General features: G+C 36.4%; 1 protein-coding gene across 3 annotated transcripts in view; it reads right to left on the bottom strand.

Moving 5' to 3' along the window:
- Positions 1–650: 650 nt before the first annotated feature.
- Positions 651–14,023, bottom strand: part of upf2 (UPF2 regulator of nonsense mediated mRNA decay) — a 34,491-nt gene continuing 21,118 nt past the window's right edge. For 2 of the 3 annotated variants that reach the window (XM_015352308.2, XM_015352309.2), the window contains 7 exons: positions 13,700–13,851; positions 11,754–11,858; positions 11,334–11,432; positions 11,053–11,223; positions 8,485–8,626; positions 6,221–6,341; positions 651–3,065 (listed from right to left, as the gene is read on the bottom strand). In XM_015352308.2, the coding sequence (XP_015207794.1) occupies positions 3,056–3,065; positions 6,221–6,341; positions 8,485–8,626; positions 11,053–11,223; positions 11,334–11,432; positions 11,754–11,858; positions 13,700–13,851 (800 nt within the window). In that variant the 3' untranslated portion in view covers positions 651–3,055. Of the gene's footprint in view, positions 3,066–6,216; positions 6,342–8,484; positions 8,627–11,052; positions 11,224–11,333; positions 11,433–11,753; positions 11,859–13,699; positions 13,852–14,023 lie in introns of those variants that run through there. The other variant, XM_015352310.2, reaches the window with a different exon arrangement.

Here is a 14,023-nt window from a genome sequence, read left to right as displayed (position 1 = left end):
TTGTAATTAATTTGTGTGCTTTAAGAGTTCTCCAATTTACAGTCAGTGAAAATTACATTGGCAATACCATTACAGATAAATGTGCAGCTATAAGGGACGTGTTTGATATTAAACAGTAATATTTATAGTTGGCATGCTGTGATAAGTTGATGGTAAAACACATTTTCAACCCTGCTCTTTTTGTTCAGTATTTACAGGACTCTTGCATTGTGCATTCTTGAACTTCACAAATATATAAAGCAAAATTACTACTATAAGGTATCACAATATATTAAATGTGTTCGTAATATTTTTGCAAGAATTCAACTTTAAAAAAAAAATAATTGTACATTAACTGTGTATCTGACAGCTGAAAAGAAACCTTACTATCTAATTTACACTGAAATCACTTTATATTAAAATTTATTTTGAGTGGCCCTTGATTTGATGGAGGAGCAGCACTATGTGAAGCATTACTTATATAATATGTTATCATTTATTATGTATGTTGCACTAAGTGTCCCAGCTGTGTGAAATGGTTACACAAGTGATGTAGTGCCTATATTTTCTTTGACACTGAATTTGACTGTTTTGCACATTTACCATCAGCCATTGCAGTCTATTTCTGAGCAAACTGACAGTCAACCACAGGTACTCAACAAGCAAGAAAATACAAGATGTTTCTTTATTTGACCAAAAGGTAGCTTCATAGGTTTAAGAAAATTATGACAATACAAACAGTTAAGAACTTTTACCTTCATTTAGAGTGCCTACAAAAGACTTTTGAATTAACTAGAACAAGACTTTCTTCAACATTCCTAAAACCATTATGAAAGCTACACTTTTACTTTAAAATTTCCCAATTTCATAGGCAGGAAAAGGAGATATTACCTTAACACAAATGCAGTATTTCAACTGAGATATTCCGGTTCTCTGGGGACTTGTATTCACTTAGAGAAGCTTGTCTTGCTTTTTAAAGAAAGGTTATGATCTCCAGTAAAAATATATTAATTCTGAATACAACAGACTGAAGGAAGGTGATGATGGAAAAGGTCAAGTTATAAAACAGACTTTACAGAAATAACGTTTGATGTGAAAAAGGAACTTGCCTTTTTGAATTTTTTTAAATTATTATGCAATACTGACACATTTACTCACAAAATACTCCATTTAAGTCATCACATTTAGGCATCACGCACAAGTGGACAGACAGGAAAAGGTTGGGCAACCTCACAAATATTTTTATGAATGCCTCTTCTCCCATTCATCTGCTAACTAAATGCATCTTTTCATGCGGGTAACGCCAGCTTCCAGTCACACAGTGTATTGCATTTTAGATGGTTTTTAGTCTGCAAACAACATACAGTAACTAAAAACTCTTAAGTATGTAAACAGGTTTTAAATAAAAAATGATATCCCATATCCATTAACATTTAAGTGTTTTCTTCCTTTCCAGGAATGTGAAGAAAGGTTTAGATATTAAATACCGACTACTCCCCAAAAATGAATGATTCTATACACACATGCCTATTCAATTCACTGTGCATAACACTTATTTTGCAATTTCCTTTAATAAATGTCATTTTAACAGAAAAGTTCTGTTTAACTTCTACTTAAAATTTGCTGGAGCAAAGGGAGCATTTAAAAATTCAATTTAATTTTTTTATACCCTGTGTATATTAGCATTAGACGAGTCTTTTTCTCTGGAACTCCTAACAGTGCATTCAAGAACAAGGGTGGCAGGAAGAAAGGAAATGGACTCTTTTGGGTCTATAATTATATGTAGCAAAGCAGACACACCCAGGAAAGAAAAATATACCTCCTCAAGAAACAGATGGGATTATACTCAACACAGAACTAAATCCAAGTGATTGAACTACAAGAAATTCTTATTTTGAAAAAACAGAAAACAAAATTACTCAAAAATAAATAATTCTGAAATATGCTGACAATACTATTTAGTTAAAAGCACATTTTATTATGTATTAAGAAGACAAAAAGAGTTCATATCGTTGTTTACTGCAGTATCAACAAGATGTGTCTTTACAGCTGGTGAAAATGGTCATGCAGTTCTTGAATAAGACAGTTAAGCAGACTGTAAAACAAGAAAAAAACTGAGATTTTAGAGGTTTGAAGACGTATCATTTACTGAATTTGCAATTCTTTATTTTAAATGGACTATAGCACAGCAAATCATATCCATACTAATCAACTAATGCAATGGCAAACATTTCACAACTTGGAAAAAAAAAACAGTAGAACTTTCAGTAATAAAAAAAATGAAAAAATAATTTCTTTTCAGTTCTCCTGACAAAAGGCTGGTCAGTAAAAGCTCTCCACATTGACCATGCAAATTTTAAGCTCTCTTTCATAAAACAGCCATCACACTATTGCACTGCTCATTTGAAGCACAAGTCCAGTGGCAGATAGGAGAAGCTATTTTGCAAATTCATCAAGGATTTTTGTTCCACGTTTGCAATCTGAAGCTCTAGCCGTGTTAATTTCTTTTCACATTTTTTTCTTTTCCTAAGCAAAACCCTATCCCCAAACACACCATTTTGCTTTCTTGTCCATGTGTTCAACAAATTAATTCAGTCCATCAGATGCTGATTACCTCTCTACCACGTCCTGTGCCCCACGTGCTTCATCTTTTTTTTTAAGGAACATCAAGCTCAAGATTGTGATTTAAAAATATTTAGGAAAAAGCAACAGACCAGAGTTAAGTCTAAATATTTTTTTTTGACTCCAGGAGTTACCCCTCTTGAAACTGTGTCTCTTTAATCTCCTTTGCAGCCACTCAGGTACGATGTGGCCATCTCCCAAATGCGCTCAATCGCGTGATGAAGACTACCACCCAATAGTGCTGTTGCTTTGGGCGCATCAAAACATTTTGGATGCCACTTTATGCTGCTGGTGTTCTGGCATGCATGTCTGCCCACGTTCTCCGTTTGGGACAAGAGTTTGCCCTGTGCTGATCTCGATGTCTCTGCTCTTCCTGTTCAAGTGACTGAGGACTCCTTTACCCACAGTATTGGAGACGGGGTGGGCAAATCGAACCGCCTTTCCCCTGCCTTTATCAACGTCTCCTGAAAACAAAGTGAGAGTAATTGGGAAAATGAAAGTTTCATTTAGAGTAAGATAGGAACATTTTCTTTCTACACTTATATTTGAAAAGGTTAAAGCAAAGAATAGGACCTCTACCAGGAAAATTAAATAATTTCACAGTAACATAGTTGATAGTATTATGTATAAATAAAGCACTGCCATAGAATTTACAGGCTTTCTTATTCCTGAGTCACTTTGTTTCTTCAGAACTACAAAAAACCAAGAAAATGTGCTTCAGTATACACACCTCTTATGTATACAGAGGATTCAATGGATGCTTTTCTCATTTAAAATGTGCAGGCATTTAACAAAAACGGTTAGCAAATCCCCTGACAGTGTCTCAGAGTGTCACTGATAAGTTGACAGGAATTTACTATTCTCTAGAATACAGCCTAATAGTATTAAACCAGCTATCTCATAAGAACACAATTATGCATTGAAATCAGATATACAAGCATTTTTAAAAGACTACTTCATGTCTGTAAATACCAGTATAGTTGCCAAAAGTTCAAATAAAATTGAAATATAAAAAGTAAATGGCACTGAACTGTAAATATGACAGGCAAAGAATTAATTTTAATTAATTTATTGCAGCAGAACAAAGTTCCTTGCATGGTTACAATAAGAATCTTTCCCTCTGGGATTGTGAGAACTAAGTTTCTCACCGTTAATTCTAAGCCACATGACTCAGCAGAAATGTGAAAATAAGTAGCAAAATAATTAGGGCAAATCAAATCAACTTAAATATCCTCCATGGAAAGTTATAAAGAAGGCCATGAGCATTAGAGAGTTTCTCACCCTCTCCATTGTGAATTTACCCTCCTCTGAGTGTAAAAGTAACAGACTAAAAAAATCTTTTTTGCCCATTGCAATATCAAATTCAACAAGCTTTCTTGTCATGACCAATGAATTAGTATTGCCAAGCACATACAATTAACAATATTTACAGTACAAAGATATTTTTGGACAGTTACATGCATCACATAAAAGATTAATGAGAGACAGACTCACTGTTCCTCAGGCTGTAACAAGAGTTCACATACTGGACTATCAGCTCTTTTGAGTTTCCTCCCCCCACCTCTAGTAGGATTGGAAATTGTTCTGATTCTGGCAGGTGTAGGAATTCTGGGATAGAATTTGCTCATTAGGGAAGAACGTCTGCCTAGAGTACTTCTCACGGTGCAGCAGAAAGTGCATCTATGTCTCTGCTACGCTCTGCTGCCAATGGGAACACAGCCTTTACTCTCTGGGCAGCCAGGTCTGGCTGTGTCACCCAGCTTCTATGGCCAGGCTATGGTATCTCAGCATATACATTGTCAGCGTCTGTTTCTCTTTGTTGTCTCTTATGCTGGTCAAATACACATACGCTAACAACAAAAACTTCAATGGTACAGGACCATAAAAATACACACTAGCTGGCTGTGTCCCAGTGAGGAGGAGTGTCGTGACTTGTGCTGTGATTTGCTTGATGTTGATTTGTGTTGTTTTAGCTATGCTATCCTGAGGTTGGTTGGTGTTAGTGAACTTCAGGACCAGCTGGCTGAATGGGGTCTTCTCTGGGCTCAGTTCTTGGCTCAGCAGAGGCTTGCAGTGGTAGGAAGTCTGGTCACTTTTTCAGCTGTTACCAATATTTTATTGGTCTTTTGTGTATTCTTTAGCAATGGGTATTAGGCTTAGTTGGCTCAGCATGAATTGTTAGATAGTTTTCTCTGCACAAATGTTTTTATAGAACTTTGTGCAGTGCTTCAATGAGATGTCCAATTTCTTGTAATCTTGGTCTGTGATTGGAGCCCACACTTCACTGCCATATAGAGCAATTGGTTGGATTACACTTTCAAATAATTTGTAGCCAGATGTTTATGGGGGGCTGTTTAATGTTCTAGCCTCCTTTTAATGACATAGAAAGCCCTTCATGGCCTCTCCTTCAGCAATGTCACTGCCAGATCAAAACTCCCAGATAAACTGATCGTCAGTGCTTTCTAAAACTGATTGTCAATCTAAGGTAAACATAGCTGGTTGTGTGTTTGTGTTTCAATGCAGTGTCGTTCAGTGTGAAGTAGTATCTATTTCACAGAGATCTGGCACTCTTCTGGAAAAACATGAGTCTGATCTCGTCCAGATTGACTGTCAGTACCCAGGTCTGACAGTACTGCTCCAGCTGTACTTTCAAACTTTCAAACTAAGCATCTTCTGTAACACCATTTTACCTCCTTCTCTGTTGGTAATATTTGTCTGTCCTTGTTGTGCTAGACTACTGTAAAACAGATTTCACCCAGGGGATAATAAAGCTTGAGCTAAATTGTATTATTTTCCATAACTTTCTGTATTTTTATAAACTGTACAAAACAGTTCAGGAAACCCATCTGTGATAGTTTCAAACACTAAAAACACACCATGCATCTTATTGAAGGCCAAAGACCAAAACTGCTCCCCAAATAACATGTAACAGTTATAGGCCCCTTGTTGACACAAAGAAGAAAAAGCTTAGAATGACTAAAAAGGATTTTTTGTTAATATTTTACATTTATACCTGATAAAATGTATTTGATCACTTACCTTAAGCATTTTACCATCTGGGATTGCGAAAAAACTTAGTTTCTCAGTTCATTCTCAAACATATGACTCAGTAAAAATGATTAGAAAAAATCTGTTACCTAATTAGAGAAAACGTTTTTTTTAACTTTTGGAATTGCCAATTAATCTCAGAAAAAATATGAGACCTTTTGAACACAGACCACTTAAAGAACACTTGTGTTGTAGGATGTTTGCATTTTGCCTTCAATCTTTTCTCAAACATTTGTTAACAATTCAAACATACATACTGTCCTCAAAACATTTACACTTAATATATAGTTTGATCTGTAACGCTTAAATGAGGAAAAAAAAAACCAACATAACTATTTCAAAAACAACACACAACCCAATAAAACAGCATGGATAAAAAAAGTACACAGAAAATGTTATTTTATATAAGCTGCTCCTGACTGCTTCTAATCACTCTGACTGAATGTTTTACAAGGGATGGATTAAAAATATTTTCCCACATCTGTAATTACTATTAATCTTTTCATAGTCCAGACAAAAGAGTATTAGTAACTTATACAACAGTATTTTGTGATAAAGGCACGTTTCTTACCTCCCTCCTGTCTTAAAGATGAGATCAGCATTGGGTGCTCCTTTAGGGTGCTGGTAGCGTGGCCGTCTTTCTCGGTTCGTGTTGGCAGGGGCTGGGCGCTGAGCCAGGGACTGCAGCATCTCTGCACAACAATCAAACACACAGCTCAGTGACCTAAGACTCCATCTTTATATCTAACAGCTATTTCATTTTAAGTGATGGAAGGCTCAGAATGGCTAACAAAATAAATGCCACTGTTTCGAGCATACACTGAAATGTTGTTTTGGCTGGAACATGTTCATTCAGGTTTAAATAAAAAGTACACTTTTTTGTGTGTGCTCTGTAGTCTCTCAGCCCATGAAAAACGAGAAAATGAAAAAGAGTCTAAATCAATGAATTCTGAAGAAAAGTTGAATTGTTTTACTGATGATTTACATGGCACACGTCTAAGACATCTCAATCTCCAGACAGCATGCTGTCTCAGGAATTGACTTTGTAAGGCAACTTAGCTATATAACACATCTGAACCTAATTATTCAAGATGTGCAATTGGAGACTCCAGAATAAAACACACAAGCAACTATGATTAAGCATGTTTCAATCTCTTTTGACAAAGCAATATAGGCAATGTTTTCATAAAGTTCTATTTGTATGTAGGGGCATACTAGAGTGGAAGGTAGCGCTGCTGTTTGACAGCTCTTGGGGTTTGGGTTAAAGGTCTGACAAAGGCTTCTGCTGTGTGGCACACGGTCTTTGGTGGGGGGGGGTGCTCATCATGAACTTTGTTTCTAACTTCATATAGTCATACAGACAAGGTTAACTGCCATGTCTAAATTATCCATGTTCTCATGTTTGAGTGAGTGCACATACATGTGTGCCCTGCAAGAGACTGCCATTTTGTGTAGTGTGTGGTTTTGTTTCAGGGCCTATACTTCTGGGATTGGCTCTGGGCTGCTAAGAACCTTATCAGTATATACCAGCTATTACTTATCAGAAATAAGTGCTGATAATGGATAAATTAATGTAAGAGCAATAAGAAAACAGAGCAAAAACAATAGGCAGCTTAGGAGAGTCCTGTATGATGAAATTATTTTAGTGGAATTCACCTTAAACTATCAGAAGAGAAACCAGAGGTGTGTGAATTTCACTCTAATGGTTAGACTAGGGTCTGATTACAAGAGCTTACAAGAAGACTAAACAACAAAAGGAAACTAAAAGGATAGAAATTCTTAAAACTAATATTCATCAACACCAAAGTTGAATGTATGTATTTTTACCTGCTTAGCAGCAAAAAATAACATTTTAAATGCTCTTTGGTTCTTGTTCTGACCAAGAATCGGTCCAGTCTAATAAAGACACCAGTGCCCAAACGTATTATATTACATTCATCAGATACTTAACAGCTATTAGAAAAGAAAAATGTACGGCTTCAAGTACAGCTCCTTTCCAAACTGAAGCCAGCTATTTATTTTACCACCATAAGCCAAATCTGTAAATGGTCACAATTTTTATAAGAAGCTCTGTTTCTAGTACTGGCAAATTAGCTAAAGAATTTTTTACATTCTCAAAACAGTTTTGTATTGTCACTGTGTGTAACTAACTTTTCCCAACCGGATATTGATTACATCCATTAGAAACACTGTGTATTGGCCAACTGCAATCAGCTTGTCTTTTTTAAGATGACTGGTAGTGTGATGTCTGCTGCCATGCCCACCACCCTAATTCCACTTAATCATAGGACTCAGCCTGCAATATTTAGACTCCTCTCTCGTCTCTCTCAGCTGCCAAGTGATGTCTGGCCCCACCAGGTACTTATGCCTCCTGTCAGCTCTGGTTCAGCTGGTCAACCCAGTTCCTCTGCAGTGCACTTCAACCCCATTGAGTCTAGCAAACAAACTACCACCGGTCCAAAACCTGTGACACCCTTAGTACAGACTAAGCTCAAGCATCCCTAGCTTTGGAGTCCCACAGGCTTGTGAGCCAGCCCAATCTGTTATTAATGAGAACTCCCCTTGGGAGGTTTCACTCACCTACTGAAACCTTTTTCCTCTTAGCTGGACTTATTTACCTCATAAACAGCCCAGAGGAGTGGCTAATTCCACACTGAGCCTATCCCTCAATAGCAATGTCAAAGTGCTAATTACTCATTCAGACTAGCTGTGCCTCATTCTCTCTCTTTTTTAATTAACAGGTGGCTATAGTAGCTCAAGGCTACAGCACTGAGCCTACATTCTGAGCCAAGGTGGTGGCTCTCTCACTATCTCACAAGGGGTAAGGAGCTTTACCCTGATAGTCCTCCTGCTCTTGGCGCTCGTTGATGTCCAGGGTCAGCTTCTTCATACGCATCCTCTCCTCTTGCTCTGCCTGCTGCTGGTTGAAGTGGTTGGCAGCAAGATGTGATGAAAGCGGGACATTAAGGATCTTGAACTGTAAATGAAAAAAAAATACTAGATGAAAGAGCTTGGCTATTTCTAGAATAAACTGATTTGTTTTTCCCCATGAGAGAACTCTATTTGATAAAATCAAATTATTCCACCCAAATGTTCAAAAAATAATTTGTAGCATTACCAGTGGCAAAATATATTTTTTTCACTGTCACAGACCATTAAAGAGTCTATGGCTCTAGAAGAGAGGAGTTGTTCTACAGCAAAAAAGAGGTTAAAATGAATCTAATTGCTGTTTTGACAGCAGAAGCCTCTTAGCTTTAAATGTTGCATGAACACTTTGCATGTTACTCAAAATGAGAAACCATAAAAGATCTATAGCTTTGTTTTAGCTCCTGGATTAAATAAAGCTTGGAAAACATTTTCAGCCCTAGCTCAATGAAATCAGTTCCTAGAATCGCTAGTTTTCACGTCGGGAACACCCACTCCCCTTTTAACACGATGAAAAACACCTTTCAAAACAAGGAATGGTTTCAGCCTCTTAACCACAAATTCCACTGGAATATTTTTGCAATCCAATATGCTGTGGCAAAAATCAAGATGTCTGTGCTGAAAGTCAACATTTTTACAAGTTGCATTCACAGACCTTATACTGTCTTAAAACATTAAGGAATATAAAGAACAGTCTTGTTAAAACTTAATTTGTAGCAAGCAAGACTACCCCAAAAAGTGCCAGTGATTCCATTTTAATCTTACTTTTAATTACACCTGCATTATTTACAAAATTAGTTATGCCCTAATGATTTTAAGCCACATAGAAACATCTAAGTTTCAAATTCTGCCTTTAATTAACCTAACCTTTTTGGTTTTACACTTATGTACGTTTAGTAAAAAACTGACAAAGACATTTTGTAAAAGCACAGCCTTCTCAGAGTAGTTTCAATCACAAGTGACAGATGAAAACAAACTACATGTACAAAACCTTCAGAACACAACATAATACTGCCAGCTCAATGGATGTTCTTAGCTCAAGAGAACAGCACAAACTGAGGTAGTTTAAAGATAAGTATCAAACATGGGAGTGTGCAGGAAATACCTCACTGCCTGCCTTTTTGAGTTCAAAAAGTAATCCATTAAAGCTTTAACACAACACCACCATGCACGCCTAACACTAGTGAACTAGTTGGAGTGTACTAACTTTACTAACAAACAAATGCAAGTGAAGTTATTGGTGATTGCGAAGCTCTTCTTAACACATCTTTGACAGTATAATTAGAGAAATCACACCTATTCATACTCCCAATTAAAAAGCAGAACTGTAAAACATAGAGGATTTATAGGTTTTTCATTTTATGTATCGATAATTAACGATGTTCACAAAGAAAAAACAATTTTAATGTTTTGGATTTGGATACATTAACATTAAGATCAATTAAAAACAATAATGTACATCAGAATGCAAATCACATGTAAGATAATGAAACAAGAGTAATCTTTTGAAAATGACACTTGTTCTAGTGAGATTCCTGAATAGATACCTCTAGCGAAAATGCTAGTCCTACTGAACAAAACTATCAGCTTAATCAAAATGTAAATTATTGAAAAAAATGCTGTAAGTATGGGAGAAGTTTACATTGTTCTTATGGGGTTCTTATTGTTCTTAAGGGTAAAAGTCCCTCTCTCGACGTTGTACCATTTAAATCAATTGTTAACTTTTTTTCTGCAATGCTCAAGTTGCAGATTTCACTAATAAAGTTGGACCTATTAGTTTGTAGGGGTTCATTCCTGAAAAAACTCCACAATACACCAATAAACACTATGTCAAAAATTGGGTCCAGTTCTCCAGCCTAGGCAGAGACATTGTTTTTAGTACCTACATTACACATTGTTTACACAATTAAAAAGTGTTAAGTATATTTTTATGTGGAGGAAATGTTATTAAATAATTATAAATTTTCATAATTATAAATATTACTGTTAGAGTTTCTTTATTAAGAATACCTGGAAAGAAACATATACTAAGCACAATATTACCTGGGGCAGTGTCTATAATTCATGTAACTTTGAAGGTCAAGAGCCACTTATTTTGGCTTCTATCCTTCCTCTTCTATGCGTTTCATGGTTGACTATATGAAGATTTTTCAGTTATTTTTACAATGTGGAGGCTGAACCACATTTCTAAGTTTTCAAACCAGCTTCTGCTGGCTCCAGCTTCTCTGCACAACCATGTTGCCATAGACACAAAACACTGTGGGTTACAGCAAATGGCAATAGCCCACAGTGCATTTTGTCTGTGTAAATAGGCAAATACGTATATTCATGAACACTAAAGACACAACTTGATTCCCCCCCCCCCAAATTAGATCAACAGTGTCTGTAACTCCAGAGATGATAAAGACGTATTTATACCCTAAGGTAAAGCCAACAGGAAGTTCCTTGTAATTCAGGGGACATGTAGGGACTGCGTACCTGCTGCTTGTTCCCCTTCCTGGTTAACATGACAAACTGCATTGTATCAACCATCTCGGTATCTCCTTCCCCACCTACTACTGGAGGTGGGCCCTTCTTCAGCTGGCTCTTCAGCTGCAGGGGAATAGCTACATCCAGCTGATGCACTTTGACTGATTCTCCACTCCGCTGCTACGTAAACCAAAGACAAAGAAAGGCTCAAAAGGGAACATCTTATCTAAAATGGAAACATTTAACATTTTAAATTAGAAACTTAAAGTGAAGTCAGCAGTGTAAAGTACCTGAAGATTCTCCAGCATCATTTTATCCAGAGCCTGAATAAATTCCTCATCCTCTGCACAGGCAACATGTTTAAGACCTCCACCCATTATAGTCACCTCCTAAAGGATTAGATGATAATACATGCAAAAAAATCACAGTGTTTACAAAATATATTTTGTGATGGCTTTTCATGAAAAATATGTAAGAAAACGTTTCACAAAGTGACAAGGTATAATGAGGTATTGTCACATCACAATAGTTTAATTTTAGCACCAGATGGGTAGTAAGCTTGTTTTGCTCATAGTCTCAGAAACCTGGGCTTGTATGACAAGTACAATAAATCTAGAAGATTTTCCTGACAGAACCAATGACAAGAACTGTGTTTTGATTTCAATCCAGTTTTAAAAATGAAAAAAAAAAACATTGCAAAGATCGCTCACTGTGTTTTCTTCATCGGTTTCATTCTCTTTATTGGAGTCTGTCAAGTAGTCAGTATTCTCCTCCTCCTCTTCCTCTCTGTCTTCTTCCTCGTTCTCTGAGACCTCCTGAAACAGAGAACACTCAGTCTGACTGGGCCATGAACTGCATATTTCATCTCACATCTGAGAACAATTTCTAGTACCACATCAAATTCAAATTTATAGAAGCGATACAAGGAAGTTAACCATTAAGTAAAAAACAATTTTAACAATTTAACATTTTAGTGTATTAAACCTATATATAACTGGCTAACGTTTATCACAAAGCAGGACACTAGATATTGTAACTGTGCATTTAACTAGGCAAACTACTATTTTTAAATGCTGCAACTAGCCAAGTACAATCAAAAAACATTTTGAGAACACTATTTTAAGGACAACTGTACAATAATACAATTAGATTTTACAAGACTAAAAAACTAATATCTTATGAAAAGAAACACAATACTGTCTGTGAAAGAAAACAAAACCTAGCTTCTAATCGTGAATGCACAGGATAAGCACGAAATAACACTGATGCATTATTTCAGTTCTCAATCCTTCTAATAATAAATCTGCAGTGCAAATTGACATATTAGGTTGTTACACAGTTGGGGATTTTTGTGGAGTTTTTCTACATCGAATCGTGAAGTATTTCAATGCCAAATGAGCAAAAAACAGATGCCATGATATTTAATATACATATACTAATCATGGGCTCATAGAAACAGCATACAGACCCGAATCAGGACTTCAAAATCCATGCAATAAAATCTAAAATGGCAAAAATGATGCAAGGTTTGGATCTATTTCAACACTGTACAACTGCACAGTAGCCTATATTACAAACTTTGTATGCATTCATTAAATTTACAATAAATTATTTTAAGAGATTTTTTTTAAATTGTTGATGCTTTTATCAATTCTATTTGTATTTAAGCATGTTACATTTAAATTCCTCAATTGGGGACAGCAATGACTTTTAAATCCAATTAGTAACGTTAACAGCTCTTCTTCTGCATGTGTATCTATGTGCTGTCCAGCCACTGCAACGCACTACCAGCCAATTACTGTCTTAGCCTGCTTTTGAAAAATACATGCGAGATTGGTGTGCATGTCTGTGAGCAAATGGAGGGCAGGGGATGGGAAGACATTGTATTCAAGAAGCAGAATACTTTTTGTATCACATTATTCATGATGTATTTTGTGGAATATACCACAAAATTGTGTGATTCTAAGTTATATGGAAAGATCATGTATACTGTTTATGTCTAAGTGAGTTTCAGAGCATTCATTTGCAGACTTTTTTCATTTTCTAGGTGGTGGTTAATCAGGCCTAAAAAAACACATCTTCTAATTTCCAGGTTTTCCAGGATACATTGGTACCCTCTGCAGGAAATGTCCTACACTGAGTCGAGTCTAAAAGAACTGAACCTTTTTAGCCTTGAACAAAAGAGACTGTGACTAGTATTCAAAATCCTCAAAGGCATTGGACAAACTACAAGGACACAAGCGGAAACTACGTAGGAATATATTTAAACCACCCAGCCATGTTGTTGAAGCTGATAACCTGGCGTAGTTGCCAGATGCTTGGATCAATAAACTACTAAATTACCTAACTCACTATACAGGCCAAATGACCACCTCTCAGTCAAAACCATTGTGTTCTCCTGTAAATATTTAATATTGCAGTTAATATTCTGGCAAAAGTGCAGTTCTTCACAAGTCTGGAAGATACACGTGCCTCAGTTTTAATGCTTGTTTTTTCTCAGCCAAGACCATGCTTCTCATTTAAACACTTGTACCAAATGTATCACAATTGAGTGGATTAATAGACGTATTCAAAAAATAATTTACTAAAATAGTCAGGTGAATGACCAAATCTGCATGAGATTCAGTATTCTATTCAGTATAATAGATCATTTTACCTCCTCCTCTGGCTCATTCAATTCACTCTCATTTCCAGACTGCTCCTCAGTTTCAGCCCCACCTTCCTCATCATCATCATCTTCCTCATCCTCCAGAGCCTCTCCTTCTTCCATGCTACTTGAGCCTTTGGAATCCTTATCATTGGCCAGACCTAAAAAAAAATTAGCATTTTCAAACACCTAATACAACCCAAGATATTTGTCTTACTCCTACCATGGCAAAAATATTTATGTTGCATGTACCTTGCATTAACTCATCAATCGGCACCCTTCCCAGCTCTACAGCATTCCAAGAAAAAGGAATGGGGAAGCTGTAGGCAATCC

The sequence above is a fragment of the Lepisosteus oculatus genome, chromosome 7, assembly GCF_040954835.1.
Source record: "Lepisosteus oculatus isolate fLepOcu1 chromosome 7, fLepOcu1.hap2, whole genome shotgun sequence".
NCBI classification, from domain to species: domain Eukaryota; kingdom Metazoa; phylum Chordata; class Actinopteri; order Semionotiformes; family Lepisosteidae; genus Lepisosteus; species Lepisosteus oculatus.
Note: the sequence above shows the minus strand (reverse complement) of the source record. Positions and strands in the feature narration are given on the sequence as shown.